The sequence below is a fragment of the Solanum verrucosum genome, unplaced genomic scaffold, assembly GCF_900185275.1.
Source record: "Solanum verrucosum unplaced genomic scaffold, falcon-dt-bn FXZP01000306.1, whole genome shotgun sequence".
Classification (NCBI taxonomy): Eukaryota; Viridiplantae; Streptophyta; class Magnoliopsida; order Solanales; family Solanaceae; genus Solanum; species Solanum verrucosum.
Genome location: NW_026020398.1, coordinates 117,716 through 132,897, shown reverse-complemented (window position 1 = coordinate 132,897; position 15,182 = coordinate 117,716). Strand labels below are relative to the sequence as shown.

The following is a 15,182-nucleotide window of genomic DNA, read 5'->3' as shown; positions in this document are numbered from 1 at the left end:
TTAAGCCCTTTACATACTAATGAAAAAGACAAAAAAGAAGAACTAAAAATTAATCATGAAAATGAGTCAATCTGAATTAATAAAGAATAGTAAATAAATAAGAATGAATGGAGATTTTTTTTTTTAAGCCCTTTACATACTAATGAAAAAGACAAAAAAGAAAAGTAAAGAACTAAAGGAGCAAGCAAAAAAATAAGTGTTGGCAGTGAGGTTCGAACCAACGTTGGCTGTGTGGTAGACCAACTCCTTCGCCAATTGAGCTGTTCCGCATTTCAGTCACTGGGTGGCAAAAGTAATATATATTGAATTATTACGAATTTATACATATATAAACGACGTTTTTTCCGAGATCACTGGGTGCCGTGGCACCCCCACCCGTCCACGTAGATCCGCCCCTGGTCTAGTCCATTTTCTTCGAACTTAAACTATTTGGATATTTCTCATGTTAGTTGGGGTTGTACCCCTTTTTCTTAGACTTGTTGCACTTTAGATGTTTTGATACAATGACTTTCAGGTTCTAGGGGTTAAACTTCCGCATTAGTTTGGTTAGTTATTTATTTAAACCTCTGGAGTTTATGGGAATTCTATATAATTTCTGCATTTAAACTTGCTTCCGTACCTTTTAAATGTTAGCTTTTGGGTTAGTTTGCTTATTTGGGTTGTAGTAATGGTTCTCCCACCGGAGGGTTAGTATGAGTGCCAATCACGATGATCTGGATCGTGACACCCTTAAGATGCAAGGATTTTTTTTTTATGGAATTCTAATGTAAATATTACAAATGTAGAAAATTCTATAGCACAATAGTTGTGTCCACCAACTTAAGTTTCTTCGAAGAGGTTAGACATCATGTACCACGTTTTACAAAATATAATAATAATAAAAATACTATCATCTATAATTTATATAATTTTCATGTAAGAGGTTAACTTTTCCTAATATAAAATTATCATTTTAAACACCAAAATTTAAAGTAATCTCTCTTTATATACTAGAGATAGGTGCCCGTGCTAGCACGGGCCCAATATCTATTATTTTTTAATTTTAATTAATGTTATATAAATAAAATTAATGTAATTTTTAGATTTTTTAAGTTGTTAATTGTTTTTTGTTTGCTCAAATTTAATGTGAAGGGGTCCTTAAGTTGTTAATTACTTTTTGTTTGCGCAAATTTAATGTGAAGAGGTCCATTAAGATGTCCATAATTAAAGTATTTTTCTCATCAATCGTTAATTTTTTACTCAAAGTAGATACAAGATATAAACAAATATTACCGACATTAAAAATAATAAAACTATAACTAAATAATATGAATTCAAAACTAAAAGTCATAGCTAAAACGGATCTCATAATTTCAAAAATATTATACACTAATTAAATTATAATAAAACAAAAGAAATAATTTTTTTAATTTTTTTTTTTGAAACATGCTGAAGCAGGACACGTTGATAGAGACGTGCTTGCTTCAATGTGAACTCTCTCTTATATAATAAGAATATATATATATTAAGCATAGGGGAAGATGCCTTATTTATTTTATTAATTATATTTTGAAAATTTTAATTTGACTATTAGTATTTTATATAATTACTTAACGATAATGATAAAGTCAGGTAAAAATAATTAATTTTCTTAATTTATTAAAATAAAAAAGTAAAACAATTTTTTTAATTTTTTAATATAAGAGTAAATAAATGATCCACTTATTTACTTTATTAATTACAATTAGAGAATATGAATTAATTTCCCATAAAAATCTCAGTCAATAAGATGATAACATTTTCCTTAATTCTGTCATTATTTATCCTTTCTACAATCTCTTTTTATTATATAGCATGTTCGTTCATTTTTACTTGTCATATTTATTAAAAAATAATTGATATAATTATTTTATTACACTATTTCTATTAATTGATATTTAATATTTAATTAATACGATAGATAAAATGTGATTTAAAAAAAAATATTTATATGAAAAATGACAATCAAAATGAAATTTATTTTTAAATAATGAATAATTAAAAAAAATGAAAGTGGGACCAATCATATTCTTGAATGATAGTCTGTAGTTGAATAGAAAAAGGAGGACCTTTTTAAGAGTTATTGACTTAGGATTAAATAACAATGCAAAATATACAACTTTTTAAAGAAAGTTTATCCTGCAAATTTTTTAAAAAGATTTTAATATCCTTAAAGTTTAATTTAATACCAGAAAACTAACACGTTGAAACTGTCCTTTCTAATATAGTAAAATTTTACTAGAAAAGATCTGATCTTCTTAATAATTTCATATATGATATTATTGCACCTATTATCAGACTCTTTATGAAAAGGCAATCACTTTTTTAAAATCTATAGCTAGATACTATATTTAATACTTAGTGACCATAAATATTTTCTGATAATGACAAATATAAATTTTTTATGTAGTACGTCACAGACAGTGACAAAATAAAAACTATTGCTTCATTTTTAAATCAAATAATTAGCGCATCCCACCTATATAATTAGATTATATTTGTTTGAATATTTATTTTTATAATTGTATACTTAGTAGTTAGTACGCTAAATCTGTCAAAATAAAGATCCACCATATCTAATAATTTTAGTTTAATTTGCCTATTGGTTACCATACGGAATTACTTTAATCATTTTGGTTCTATGTTAATTACACGAAAAAAATGCTCTTAGTGAACATTCAAAATTACCTGTTTTCTTTTAATTTCAACTTTTATACGCTAACAATATAAGAATATGAGACGAGTTTAACGATAACTATAGTTTCATTATAACAAACACAACCTTTATCGGCAAGACATATGTACATTAATAAAGAATGCTAAAACCATTAGTGACATAAATTAAATGCAATTAGATTCAATGTTGCTATACGTTTTATGGACATTTATAAAAGAGTACTAAAATGTAATTGTCACTGATAATTCTTACAATTAAGCTATTATTGTTGCTAAAGTAATGTACATAGATAACCATCCATTAAAAATGAGATTAATTCGTGCAGGTAAATGCCAATCGACTAGTGAACATCATAAATGAAAAGTCCATATAGCTAAGCTTTTTCTAACCTATAAAACTATGATATATGCTTTATAAATTTTTCCATAATTATTCCATTCATGGAGAGAATTAAGGAAAATAGTCCTAGTATCCTTTTATTTCCATGGTTAGGTTTTGGCCATGTAAGTCCCTATTTGGCACTAGCCAAGAAATTATCGAAAATGAATTTTCACATATATTTTCTTTCAACACCAATTATTCTCAAATCTATCAAGGAAACCCTAGATAAAAAAAACTCATCTTATAATAATCTCTCCATACAACTTGTTGAATTTCACTTGCCTTATTTGCATGAGTTACCTCCTCATTACCATACAACTAATGACCTCCCTCCCCATCTTAATTCCACTCTTATTCAAGCCTTTCAAATGGCTTCTTCCAAATTTCCAAGCATAATTGAAACCCTAAAACCTAACTTGATTATATATGATGGGTTCCAACCATGGGTAGCAACTATGGCTTCATCATGCAATATTCATGCTATTATGTTTTATGTTTCTTCAACTTCTGGTCTTGTCTACCTTTACCACCAATTTCTTCATGGGACTTCAAACCTTACATCTTTGCCTTTTTCTTCATTGTATCTTCATGACTATGAGATCAAGAAATTAGATATAAAACCAATAAAACCACGCGATGAGAAAGCCTTTGCATACGTGGTACTTAAATCCTTTGAACAATCTCACTATATTGTTTTTTTGAACACTTGTAGGGAGATTGAGGGAAAGTATATAGATTATGTTTCTACCATAGGAAAGAAGGAGTTGATACCAATTGGACCACTTATTCGCGAGGCGACCATAGGTGAGGAGGAGAATTGGGGGACAATTCAATCCTGGCTAGATAAGAAGGATCGTTTATCATGTGTTTATGTATCATTTGGAAGTGAAGTCTTCTTGTCAAAGCAAGAAATTGAAGAGATAGCAAAAGGGCCTGAGCTAAGCAAAGTTAGCTTTATTTGGACAATCAAATTTTCAAAAGGGGTGAACACTACAATAGAAAAAATGGTTACACAAGGTTTTCTTGAAAGTACAAAGGGAAAAGGAATGGTTATTGAAGGATGGGTACAACAAAGTCAAATTTTGAACCATTCAAGCATTGGAGGTTTCGTTACTCATTGTGGATGGAATTCGATGTTAGAAAGCATGAGTTTTGGCATACCAATAATAGCCATGCCTATGAATCATGATCAACCATTGAATTCAAGATTAGTGGAGGAACTTGGCATAGGGGTGGAGATATTGAGAGGTGAAAATGGGGAAATAATGAAAGAAGAGGTGGCAAAAGGAATAAAGAGGGTGGTAGAGGATAAGACTAGGAAACAAGTTAATTTAAAGGCAATGGAATTGAGTGAAAAGATAAAATTCAAAGGGGAGAAAGCTATTGATGAAGGGGTTAAAAAGTTGTTGAAGCTTTTGTGTTGATTTATAAGGGAATGATGGATGATTGAATTGGATTTGGACACTACATGAGTTGAAACCTTATGTATTGTTTCATAATATATTGTATTGTATTATTTCGTATTGTATTGTTTTAATGAATACAAAGTTTGGATAGATTTACATAATATCACATCTCCATAATTTAAGCGATCAATACGATACAATAGAATTCAAGTAACAATCAAAAGAAACTTTGTATTTAGACTAACAATACAATACAACATGCAACAACCATCCAAACAAGGAGTATAAGTATTTTTAGATACTAAAGATTCAAATAAAAGAATTTTATATACAACGAATATCGAATGTTGTAATTTAGCTAGAAATAATTAGCTTCTTATGATCATATTGTCTTGTATGAATTCAAACTCTAGAGAGGATTAATACCTATTATAAGTTGAAATACTTGAGAAATACATATAATGCTTAAATTATTTCAGACATGAACAAGATACTTTAAAGTTAAAATTCACCATCAAGGAGTATTTTGGGATGAAGGAGATTATATTCCTTTTTCTTTTCCAAAGATTTCGAACTCGATTCCTGAAAAATAGAAAAACTTAATCTTTTCCCTTTATAAGTACTACTCAACACACATCTATATTAATCGGAGCAATATTTGGCCAAATAATGGTTAGTTATACATATATAAACATGTCACATGATGATTGATCTATTATTTCCCAAAGAGAAAGATATTAGTGGGCTAAGACAGGACATATTCATCAATAGAGCCTATTTTACCCTCCCTAGGAGGCTAGGAGCTCCCATCCCTTTTGCTCCCTTGGTGACTCGAACTCGCAACCTTCGGGTTGGAAGTGAGGAGTGTTTACCATCCAAGCAACTCCCTCTAGTCCAATAGAGCCTATTAACTTTGACATTACGTAAAAAAATAAAAAAATTACACACAACCAGATCACCACTCCGACAATATTTAAAGGTATTCTTTTTAATAGTAGAATTTGTAATTTTGAAAAAGAAAAATTAAAGACAAGTTACCTTTCGAAAAAAAAAAAAAGAGGACGCATTTTCTCGAAAGAGAAAAGGGCACAGTTTTTGGCACAGGTAAAATAAAATATGGTCTCCTCTTCCATCCAAGTGGACTATATTTTTTCTCTTTATGGAAATTAAAAAGAGAGATGTACTTCTACACAACAAAAGATTGATGTCCTTCAAAATTCTAAAAAAATCAAGAAATACGTGCCTTTAATTCCTGTTTTTCTTTATTATGAATCAAGATGAAAGCTCGGATGTACATGAGTTAATAATGCAAGAAGTTGAAAGCATAAAACATTTGTATTATTGTACCAACATTATTTATACATGATATACACAAATTTGCTTTCTTGTATATAACCAAGAAAACATATTTTACTTGTCTTTCTTTGATACTACTAAACCCTCTAATATAGGATAACTAAGAACCAAGACATAAAAAGAAAGGAAACCTTGTCCAAACATCTCCTCAAAGTTCCTCTCTAAGACCAATCTTTTCATTCCAAATATGAAACATACCAAATTAAACACCACTAAAAATGTCAAAGGAACCATAAACAACTTAGCACCTTGGAAATCAAATTTACCCTTTTCATATTTCCTTAATTTCTCTTCATCTATGGCTTTGTTTGTTAACCTGAAATTTGCCTTTGCAACACCTAGCCACTTCATTAAAACATCTAAGCATCCAAATAAGCAAGCTGTGACTGTTTTTATTATCCAAATTCTTTGTTCATTCCACCATGTCCTTAAGTTGCCTCCACTAGACAAGACTTCGCTAGCGTTTGGCCATAGATTTCCAAATATATTTGGCAAATATTATTTGGGTGAAGATTTGGGTGAAATTTCACCATGTGTTTGGCCATAGTATTTGGGAAATATATTTCAATTTTTTAAGAAATATGACTTATGCCCATAAGTTTTTAAAACTATCAAAACTAACCATAAATTTGTATTACATAGCAAAATAGAAATGTCGCGTAACAAGATTCATGACTTCCGCAACAATCAAAAAGCATCATTACAGTAAATAGTCGCATCGTTAAAAAAGACTAGTACAAATCATGATAATGAAAATACAACTAATATGAATTTGAAAAAGAAGAAGAAAACAGAAGGAAATAAATATTGCAATGTATGCTCTTGTACATGTATGCTCTTTATAATAGAAAATTTTATTAATTGAGTTAGTTAGCAGATGGAGATTTGATTGAGTTGGTTGGTGTTAATAAATAAAGTGTTTTTGTAAAAGATAAAAGTTTGGTGTTAAATTTGAATTTTTAAAACTTTCCAAATAATGAGATTTGGCCCAAATACTAGAAAAAACTAGTATTTGAGAATTTGGGTTATTTGCCAAAAAAATTTGCCAAATAATGAGAAAGTGTATGGACAAACAATATTTGCCAAATTTTTTCCCAAGTTTTACTTGGGAAATCTATGGCCAAACGGGCCCTTCATATAAATGTTGAGCCAAAGATGATAAGAATATGGTTGTGAATAGTGCAAACCATGGGCTTGTCACCTGTAAATAAATAAGGACAATTGAGTGAGTCATGTATATGAATTTTTCAAAAAATAATTATTTTGTGTCTCACACGACTGGCACTAATTCTAATTTAATTTCGAATTAGTATATCACTAAAGATTTGTCGGGATAGATAAAATTCATTTTAATCAAAGGTCTGGAATTCGAGTCTTAGGAATGTAAAATTTTCTTATAGGGAATGTTTCCTCCTTAATGGGCCCCTATGCAACATGATCTGACTTAAACCACACCAATAAATTTCGGATACCAGATGATTAAACAAGAAAATAAACTAGAAATTTCATTAATCACCACTATAGTTCAAGGAAATTTCCATCAAGCCTTTTGGATCGACTTTTCTTTCTCTTGTAATCAATCACTCATATGTCCATTTCGACTTGCAAAACCGGAATTTTCAAACATATTTTTAATGATATTATACTTGAAAAGATACTTATATATAAGTGATAAAATTAAGTTTTTACCTTGGGAAACACTGGAGTGCCCATCAAGAAGCACAAAGGTGGAACAATGCCATAAAGGAAGCAAGGAATGGAGAGAAAATGTGAGAAGATGAAGTATCCATAACACATATTTTGGACTAAAGGCATTTTTGACATGAGCCCATAAGTTAGTGGGCTGTATTTTGAAAGCCCAACTTGTACTAGCCCAGAAGCGCACTTCATTAGTTGGACCAAAGCATCTTTCATATCAATGGTGCTACAACCAAGGAAGCATGGCCTCTTTGGATAAAGATATACTGATTTCCACCCCTTAGAATGCAAGAGATAACCTGTGTATGAGCTCTCTAGTAAACTGTTGTATGAGTACCCTATCTGAAACAACAGTTTAAGCTTTTAGATGAAATAATTACATAATTTAACAGACACAAATACAAAAGTATTAATTGAAGTGGCAAAACAAGCTCATGAATATATGACACATCTAAACCGTCCAAGTTTGGATTGTCTAACAAATCGTTCAGCTAATTTAGCTCTTTTGACCCACTCAATTTAGTCAATCCAAAAATTGGGCTAAGCAATTTTTTTTTATTTGATGTGTTATATATGACCATAATAAAGAAAAAAGAGTTTTGTTAGTTCTGTTTGATATAATTAAACATAAAAAGAGTTATCAGGTTTGATTATGATTCATTATTTACTCCATCTTGACTCGGCTCATTTTAATCTTGAATGAGTTAATGACTTGTTTATTTATTCTCTTAACTCAACTCATTTTAACCGTTTTAATTCAGTTCAACCTGCTTATTTAACCTCCCTAAAAATATATATGGACTAGTAATAATAGGATGATACTTACTTCTTTACCCCATCTTGTATTTTCTTCAAATGTGCAAGAAGCAAGAGTTTTAGCTTCATCAATCGTCTCATCACATAGAACATTCTCCCTTCCATTTCTTTGATCATTCAAAGAGTTAATAGAATTGATGAACTTTCTAGAAGCACCAAACTTTTCTTCTGCCTCTTGAAGTGACTCCTCTATGAATCAAATATATTTGATTAATAAATAAAATGTTCATAGAATTATATGCTTAAAAAAGAGAGGAAAAAGGACAAATATATTCCGAACTATCGTAAATAGTATGTAGATATCCTCTGTCATACTTTTGGGACATTGGTGCTTCTGCCATCCAAAAACTAGAGCATATATACCCTTCATTCTAACGGAAGACTAAAAAGGGACATGTGACACAAACTTATCTGTCGATCCAATATTTAATAAATGTCGGGTCGGTGGATAAGATTATGACGTGTATGTCCGTTAGTATAAAGGGTACATATGCTCTAGTTTTTGGACGACATGGACATCAAATGTCATCCAAAAGTATGACGAATGGTATCTGCATATCATTTACGATAGTTTGGGAGTATATTTGTCCTTTTTCCCTTAAAAAAAAATAACCACAATTATGTGTAAATTAATAAGATGAAAACCTGATTGATACAATTGAGATTCCCACTTGTATTCTGATTGAGCTTTTAGAAAAAGTGTAGTCATATCATCTTGGTTAATTGGAGTACTATATAATGCTTCTTTCTTCAAATAATAGCCTGTGCCTGCACAAACTGTCCCTCCTACTCCATCCATTCCTTGATACTTATTCTATAAAGAGAGAGAAATGAGATTTTAAGAAGTATATACTGATGATTTAAAAAATATTTGAATTAATAATCATGAAAATGAGTCAATTTGAATTAATAAAGAATAGTAAATAAATAAGAATGAATGGAGAAAAAAAAAATTTAAGCCCTTTACATACTAATGAAAAAGACAAAAAAGAAAAGTAAAGAAGTAAAGGAGCAAGCAAAAAAATAATTGTTGGCAGTGAGGTTCGAACCGGCGTTGGCTGTGTGGTAGACCAACTCCTTCGCCAATTGAGCTGTTCCGCATTTTAGTCACTGGGTGGCAAAAGTAATATATATTGAATTATTACGAATTTATACATATATAAACGACGTTTTTTCCGAGATCACTGGGTGCCGTGGCACCCCCACCTGTCCACGTAGATCCGCCCCTGGTCTAGTCCATTTTCTTCGAACTTAGACTATTTGGATATTTCTCATGTTAGTTGGGGTTGTACCCCTTTTTCTTAGACTTGTTGCACTTTAGATGTTTTGGTACAATGACTTTCAGGTTCTAGGGGTTAAACTTCCGCATTAGTTTGGTTAGTTATTTATTTAAACCTTTGGAGTTTATGGGAATTCTATATAATTTCTGCATTTAAACTTGCTTCCGTACCTTTTAAATGTTAGCTTTTGGGTTAGTTTGCTTATTTGGGTTGTAGTAATGGTTCTCCCACCGGAGGGTTAGTATGAGTGCCAATCACGACGATCTGGATCGTGACACCCTTAAGATGCAAGGATTTTTTTTTTTATGGAATTCTAATGTAAATATTACAAATGTAGAAAATTCTATAGCACAATAGTTGTGTCCACCAACTTAAGTTTCTTCGAAGAGGTTAGACATCATGTACCACGTTTTACAAAATATAATAATAATAAAAATACTATCATCTATAATTTATATAATTTTCATGTAAGAGGTTAACTTTTCCTAATATAAAATTATCATTTTAAACACCAAAATTTAAAGTAATCTCTCTTTATATACTAGAGATAGGTGCCCGTGCTAGCACGGGCCCAATATCTATTATTTTTTAATTTTAATTAATGTTATATAAATAAAATTAATGTAATTTTTAGATTTTTTAAGTTGTTAATTGTTTTTTGTTTGCTCAAATTTAATGTGAAGGGGTCCTTAAGTTGTTAATTACTTTTTGTTTGCGCAAATTTAATGTGAAGAGGTCCATTAAGATGTCCATAATTAAAGTATTTTTCTCATCAATCGTTAATTTTTTACTCAAAGTAGATACAAGATATAAACAAATATTACCGACATTAAAAATAATAAAACTATAACTAAATAATATGAATTCAAAACTAAAAGTCATAGCTAAAACGGATCTCATAATTTCAAAAATATTATACACTAATTAAATTATAATAAAACAAAAGAAATAATTTTTTTAATTTTTTTTTTGAAACATGCTGAAGCAGGACACGTTGATAGAGACGTGCTTGCTTCAATGTGAACTCTCTCTTATATAATAAGAATATATATATATATTAAGCATAGGGGAAGATGCCTTATTTATTTTATTAATTATATTTTGAAAATTTTAATTTGACTATTAGTATTTTATATAATTACTTAACGATAATGATAAAGTCAGGTAAAAATAATTAATTTTCTTAATTTATTAAAATAAAAAAGTAAAACAATTTTTTTAATTTTTTAATATAAGAGTAAATAAATGATCCACTTATTTACTTTATTAATTACAATTAGAGAATATGAATTAATTTCCCATAAAAATCTCAGTCAATAAGATGATAACATTTTCCTTAATTCTGTCATTATTTATCCTTTCTACAATCTCTTTTTATTATATAGCATGTTCGTTCATTTTTACTTGTCATATTTATTAAAAAATAATTGATATAATTATTTTATTACACTATTTCTATTAATTGATATTTAATATTTAATTAATACGATAGATAAAATGTGATTTAAAAAAAAAATATTTATATGAAAAATGACAATCAAAATGAAATTTATTTTTAAATAATGAATAATTAAAAAAAAATGAAAGTGGGACCAATCATATTCTTGAATGATAGTCTGTAGTTGAATAGAAAAAGGAGGACCTTTTTAAGAGTTATTGACTTAGGATTAAATAACAATGCAAAATATACAACTTTTTAAAGAAAGTTTATCCTGCAAATTTTTTAAAAAGATTTTAATATCCTTAAAGTTTAATTTAATACCAGAAAACTAACACGTTGAAACTGTCCTTTCTAATATAGTAAAATTTTACTAGAAAAGATCTGATCTTCTTAATAATTTCATATATGATATTATTGCACCTATTATCAGACTCTTTATGAAAAGGCAATCACTTTTTTAAAAATCTATAGCTAGATACTATATTTAATACTTAGTGACCATAAATATTTTCTGATAATGACAAATATAAATTTTTTATGTAGTACGTCACAGACAGTGACAAAATAAAAACTATTGCTTCATTTTTAAATCAAATAATTAGCGCATCCCACCTATATAATTAGATTATATTTGTTTGAATATTTATTTTTATAATTGTATACTTAGTAGTTAGTACGCTAAATCTGTCAAAATAAAGATCCACCATATCTAATAATTTTAGTTTAATTTGCCTATTGGTTACCATACGGAATTACTTTAATCATTTTGGTTCTATGTTAATTACACGAAAAAAATGCTCTTAGTGAACATTCAAAATTACCTGTTTTCTTTTAATTTCAACTTTTATACGCTAACAATATAAGAATATGAGACGAGTTTAACGATAACTATAGTTTCATTATAACAAACACAACCTTTATCGGCAAGACATATGTACATTAATAAAGAATGCTAAAACCATTAGTGACATAAGTTAAATGCAATTAGATTCAATGTTGCTATACGTTTTATGGACATTTATAAAAGAGTACTAAAATGTAATTGTCACTGATAATTCTTACAATTAAGCTATTATTGTTGCTAAAGTAATGTACATAGATAACCATACATTAAAAATGAGATTAATTCGTGCAGGTAAATGCCAATCGACTAGTGAACATCACAAATGAAAAGTCCATATAGCTAAGCTTTTTCTAACCTATAAAACTATGATATATGCTTTATAAATTTTTCCATAATTATTCCATTCATGGAGAGAATTAAGGAAAATAGTCCTAGTATCCTTTTATTTCCATGGTTAGGTTTTGGCCATGTAAGTCCCTATTTGGCACTAGCCAAGAAATTATCGAAAATGAATTTTCACATATATTTTCTTTCAACACCAATTATTCTCAAATCTATCAAGGAAACCCTAGATAAAAAAAACTCATCTTATAATAATCTCTCCATACAACTTGTTGAATTTCACTTGCCTTATTTGCATGAGTTACCTCCTCACTACCATACAACTAAAGACCTCCCTCCCCATCTTAACTCAACTCTTATTCATGCCTTCCAAATGTCTTCTTCCAAATTTCCAAGCATAATTGAAACCCTAAAACCTAACTTGATTATATATGATGGGTTCCAACCATGGGTAGCAACTATGGCTTCATCATGTAATATTCATGCTATTATGTTTTGTGTTTGTTCAACTTCTAATCTGGCTTATTTCTACCACCAATTTCTTTATGGGAGTTCAAGCCTTCCATCTTTTCCATTTTCTTCCATATACCTTCATGACTATGAGATCAAGAAATTAGACATACAACCGATAAAACCACGCGATGAGAAAGCTTTTGCATACATAATCCTTAAGTCTTTTGAACAATCTCACAACATTGTTTTGTTGAACACTTGTAGGGAGATTGAGGGGAAGTATATAGATTATATATCTACAATAGGAAAGAAGGAGTTGATACCAATTGGACCATTAATTTGCGAGGTGACCATAGGTGAGGAGGAGGATTGGGGGACAATTCAATCATGGCTAGACAAGAAGGATCAACTATCATGTGTTTATGTATCATTTGGAAGTGAAAGCTTCTTGTCAAAGCAAGAAATCGAAGAGATAGCAAAAGGGCTTGAGCTAAGCAAAGTTAATTTTATTTGGACAATCAAATTTCCAAAAGGGGTGAACACAACAATAGAAGAAATGGTTCCACAGGGTTTTCTTGAAAGTACAAAGTGGAAAGGGATGGTTATTGAAGGATGGGTACCACAAAGTCAAATTTTGAACCATTCAAGCATTGGAGGTTTCGTTACTCATTGTGGATGGAATTCGATGTTAGAAAGCATGAGTTTTGGCATACCAATAATAGCCATGCCTATGAATCATGATCAACCATTGAATTCAAGATTAGTGGAGGAACTTGGCATAGGGGTGGAGATATTGAGAGGTGAAAATGGGGAAATAATGAAAGAAGAGGTGGCAAAAGGAATAAAGAGGGTGGTAGAGGATAAGACTAGGAAACAAGTTAATTTAAAGGCAATGGAATTGAGTGAGAAGATAAAATTGAAAGGGGAGAAAGCTATTGATGAAGGGGTTAAAAAGTTGTTGAAGCTATTATGTTGACTTATAAGAGAATGATGATGATGAATTGGATTGAATTTGGACACCATAAGTATTTAGATATTATTAAAGATTGAAATAAGAGAATTTAATATACAAATTGTATTGAATGATGTAATCTAGAGATAGGTTTCTTAAGATCATATTGTCTTATATGAGTTCAAACTTTAGTTGAACTATTTTCCTTGCTGCATTGTGTATTTAGAGAGGATTATACCTCTTAATCGAAATACTGTAAAATATATACAAAGCTTAAATTATTTCAGACATAAACAAGACATTATCGGATAAATCCGGTCAAGTATAATTAGGTCAAATAATGTTCAATGGCCTCATAGATTCATGCTATGTGTATTATATAATAATTTATGGTTGAGATCCATTTAAAATATATTCATCTTAATAATAAAAACAATAAACCCGTCAACTATTTTTATTTTTTTAAACTATCAAATAAAGAAATTAAGTGTACCTTAGCTAATATTTTCAGAAAAGAAATAAGATTGGCGGGAATATGCGGACTTCCCGACTTTTTTGCCCGTCAAACCTCGTACTTGTATTGGATTTTTAAAATTATACTAATTTTAAAGAATTCGACACTTTTGAAGAATCCGAGTAAATATATTTTTATAATTATTTGAAAACCTCCAAATAAGTTTTTTAAAAAAAATGTATTATCATGTTCTTTAGTTGAATTATTATTTAGAACTCAATGATGTTTTTAAGTTTGATCTATTTTTGGAGATTACTTCAGAATTTGGAGAAAGCATGTGCGAAATTACTCCTGAAGAAGTTTGGCGGGTAAAAGGTCAGGAAGTCCGCATATTTCCGTCAATCTTAATTTTTTTTTCTTGAAAAATATTAGCTTGGGTACACTTAATTGCTTTATTTGATAGTTTAAAAAAATAAAAATAGTTGACATCTTTGTTGTTTATATTATTATAACAAGTATATAATTTAAATGGATCTTGTCACGACCTAGACCGTTGTGATTGGCACCCACACTAACTCTCCGGTGGGAGAACCACTACTACAACCCAAACCAAGCAACTAAACAAAAACTAAGGCATTTAAGTTACGGAAGCAAGTTAAATACTAAGGAAATAAAGAGGGAGTTCCCATAAACTCCAACAAAAGTCTAACAACGAACTAACAATGCGGAAGAAATAACCTAGAACCTGAAAGTCAATGTACCAAAACATCTAACAATGAACCAAGTCTAAACAAGAAGGGATGCAACCCCCAACTAATGTACTAATAACTAATAGAATATAGTCTAAGTCCAAAAATGGTGGACATAGATGAAAGAGAACCCATGGCAGCCCGGAAGAATTGGCTCACCTTTGAATTCAAACGATCACTGATCTCCTAAGCGAGGTCTGTCAGTAGCCGCGTGAAGATGCCTTGCAACAAAAATAAGAGAAAGTGCAGTATCAGTACACAACTACAGTGTACTGGTAGGATCACACGGCTATCCCACTAAGTGCAACATAAGCA

General features: G+C 29.9%; 2 protein-coding genes across 2 annotated transcripts in view; one reads left to right on the top strand and one right to left on the bottom strand.

Moving 5' to 3' along the window:
* The first annotated feature begins 3,121 nt into the window (after positions 1 to 3,121).
* Positions 3,122 to 15,182, top strand: part of LOC125839405 (beta-D-glucosyl crocetin beta-1,6-glucosyltransferase-like) — a 30,322-nt gene continuing 18,261 nt past the window's right edge. Inside the window, exons 1-2 of the mRNA XM_049518389.1 lie at positions 3,122 to 3,880; positions 13,069 to 13,512. Coding sequence (XP_049374346.1) covers positions 3,136 to 3,880; positions 13,069 to 13,512 — 1,189 coding nt within the window. The 5' untranslated portion in view covers positions 3,122 to 3,135. The remainder of the gene's footprint in view (positions 3,881 to 13,068; positions 13,513 to 15,182) is intronic.
* LOC125839642 (cellulose synthase-like protein G1) lies at positions 5,893 to 7,752 on the bottom strand. Its single transcript, XM_049518637.1, has 3 exons — positions 7,528 to 7,752; positions 6,969 to 7,039; positions 5,893 to 6,295 (listed from the first exon to the last, which is right to left on the bottom strand). Exons 1-3 carry the CDS (start codon positions 7,750 to 7,752, stop codon positions 5,893 to 5,895), a joined length of 699 nt encoding a protein of 232 aa, XP_049374594.1.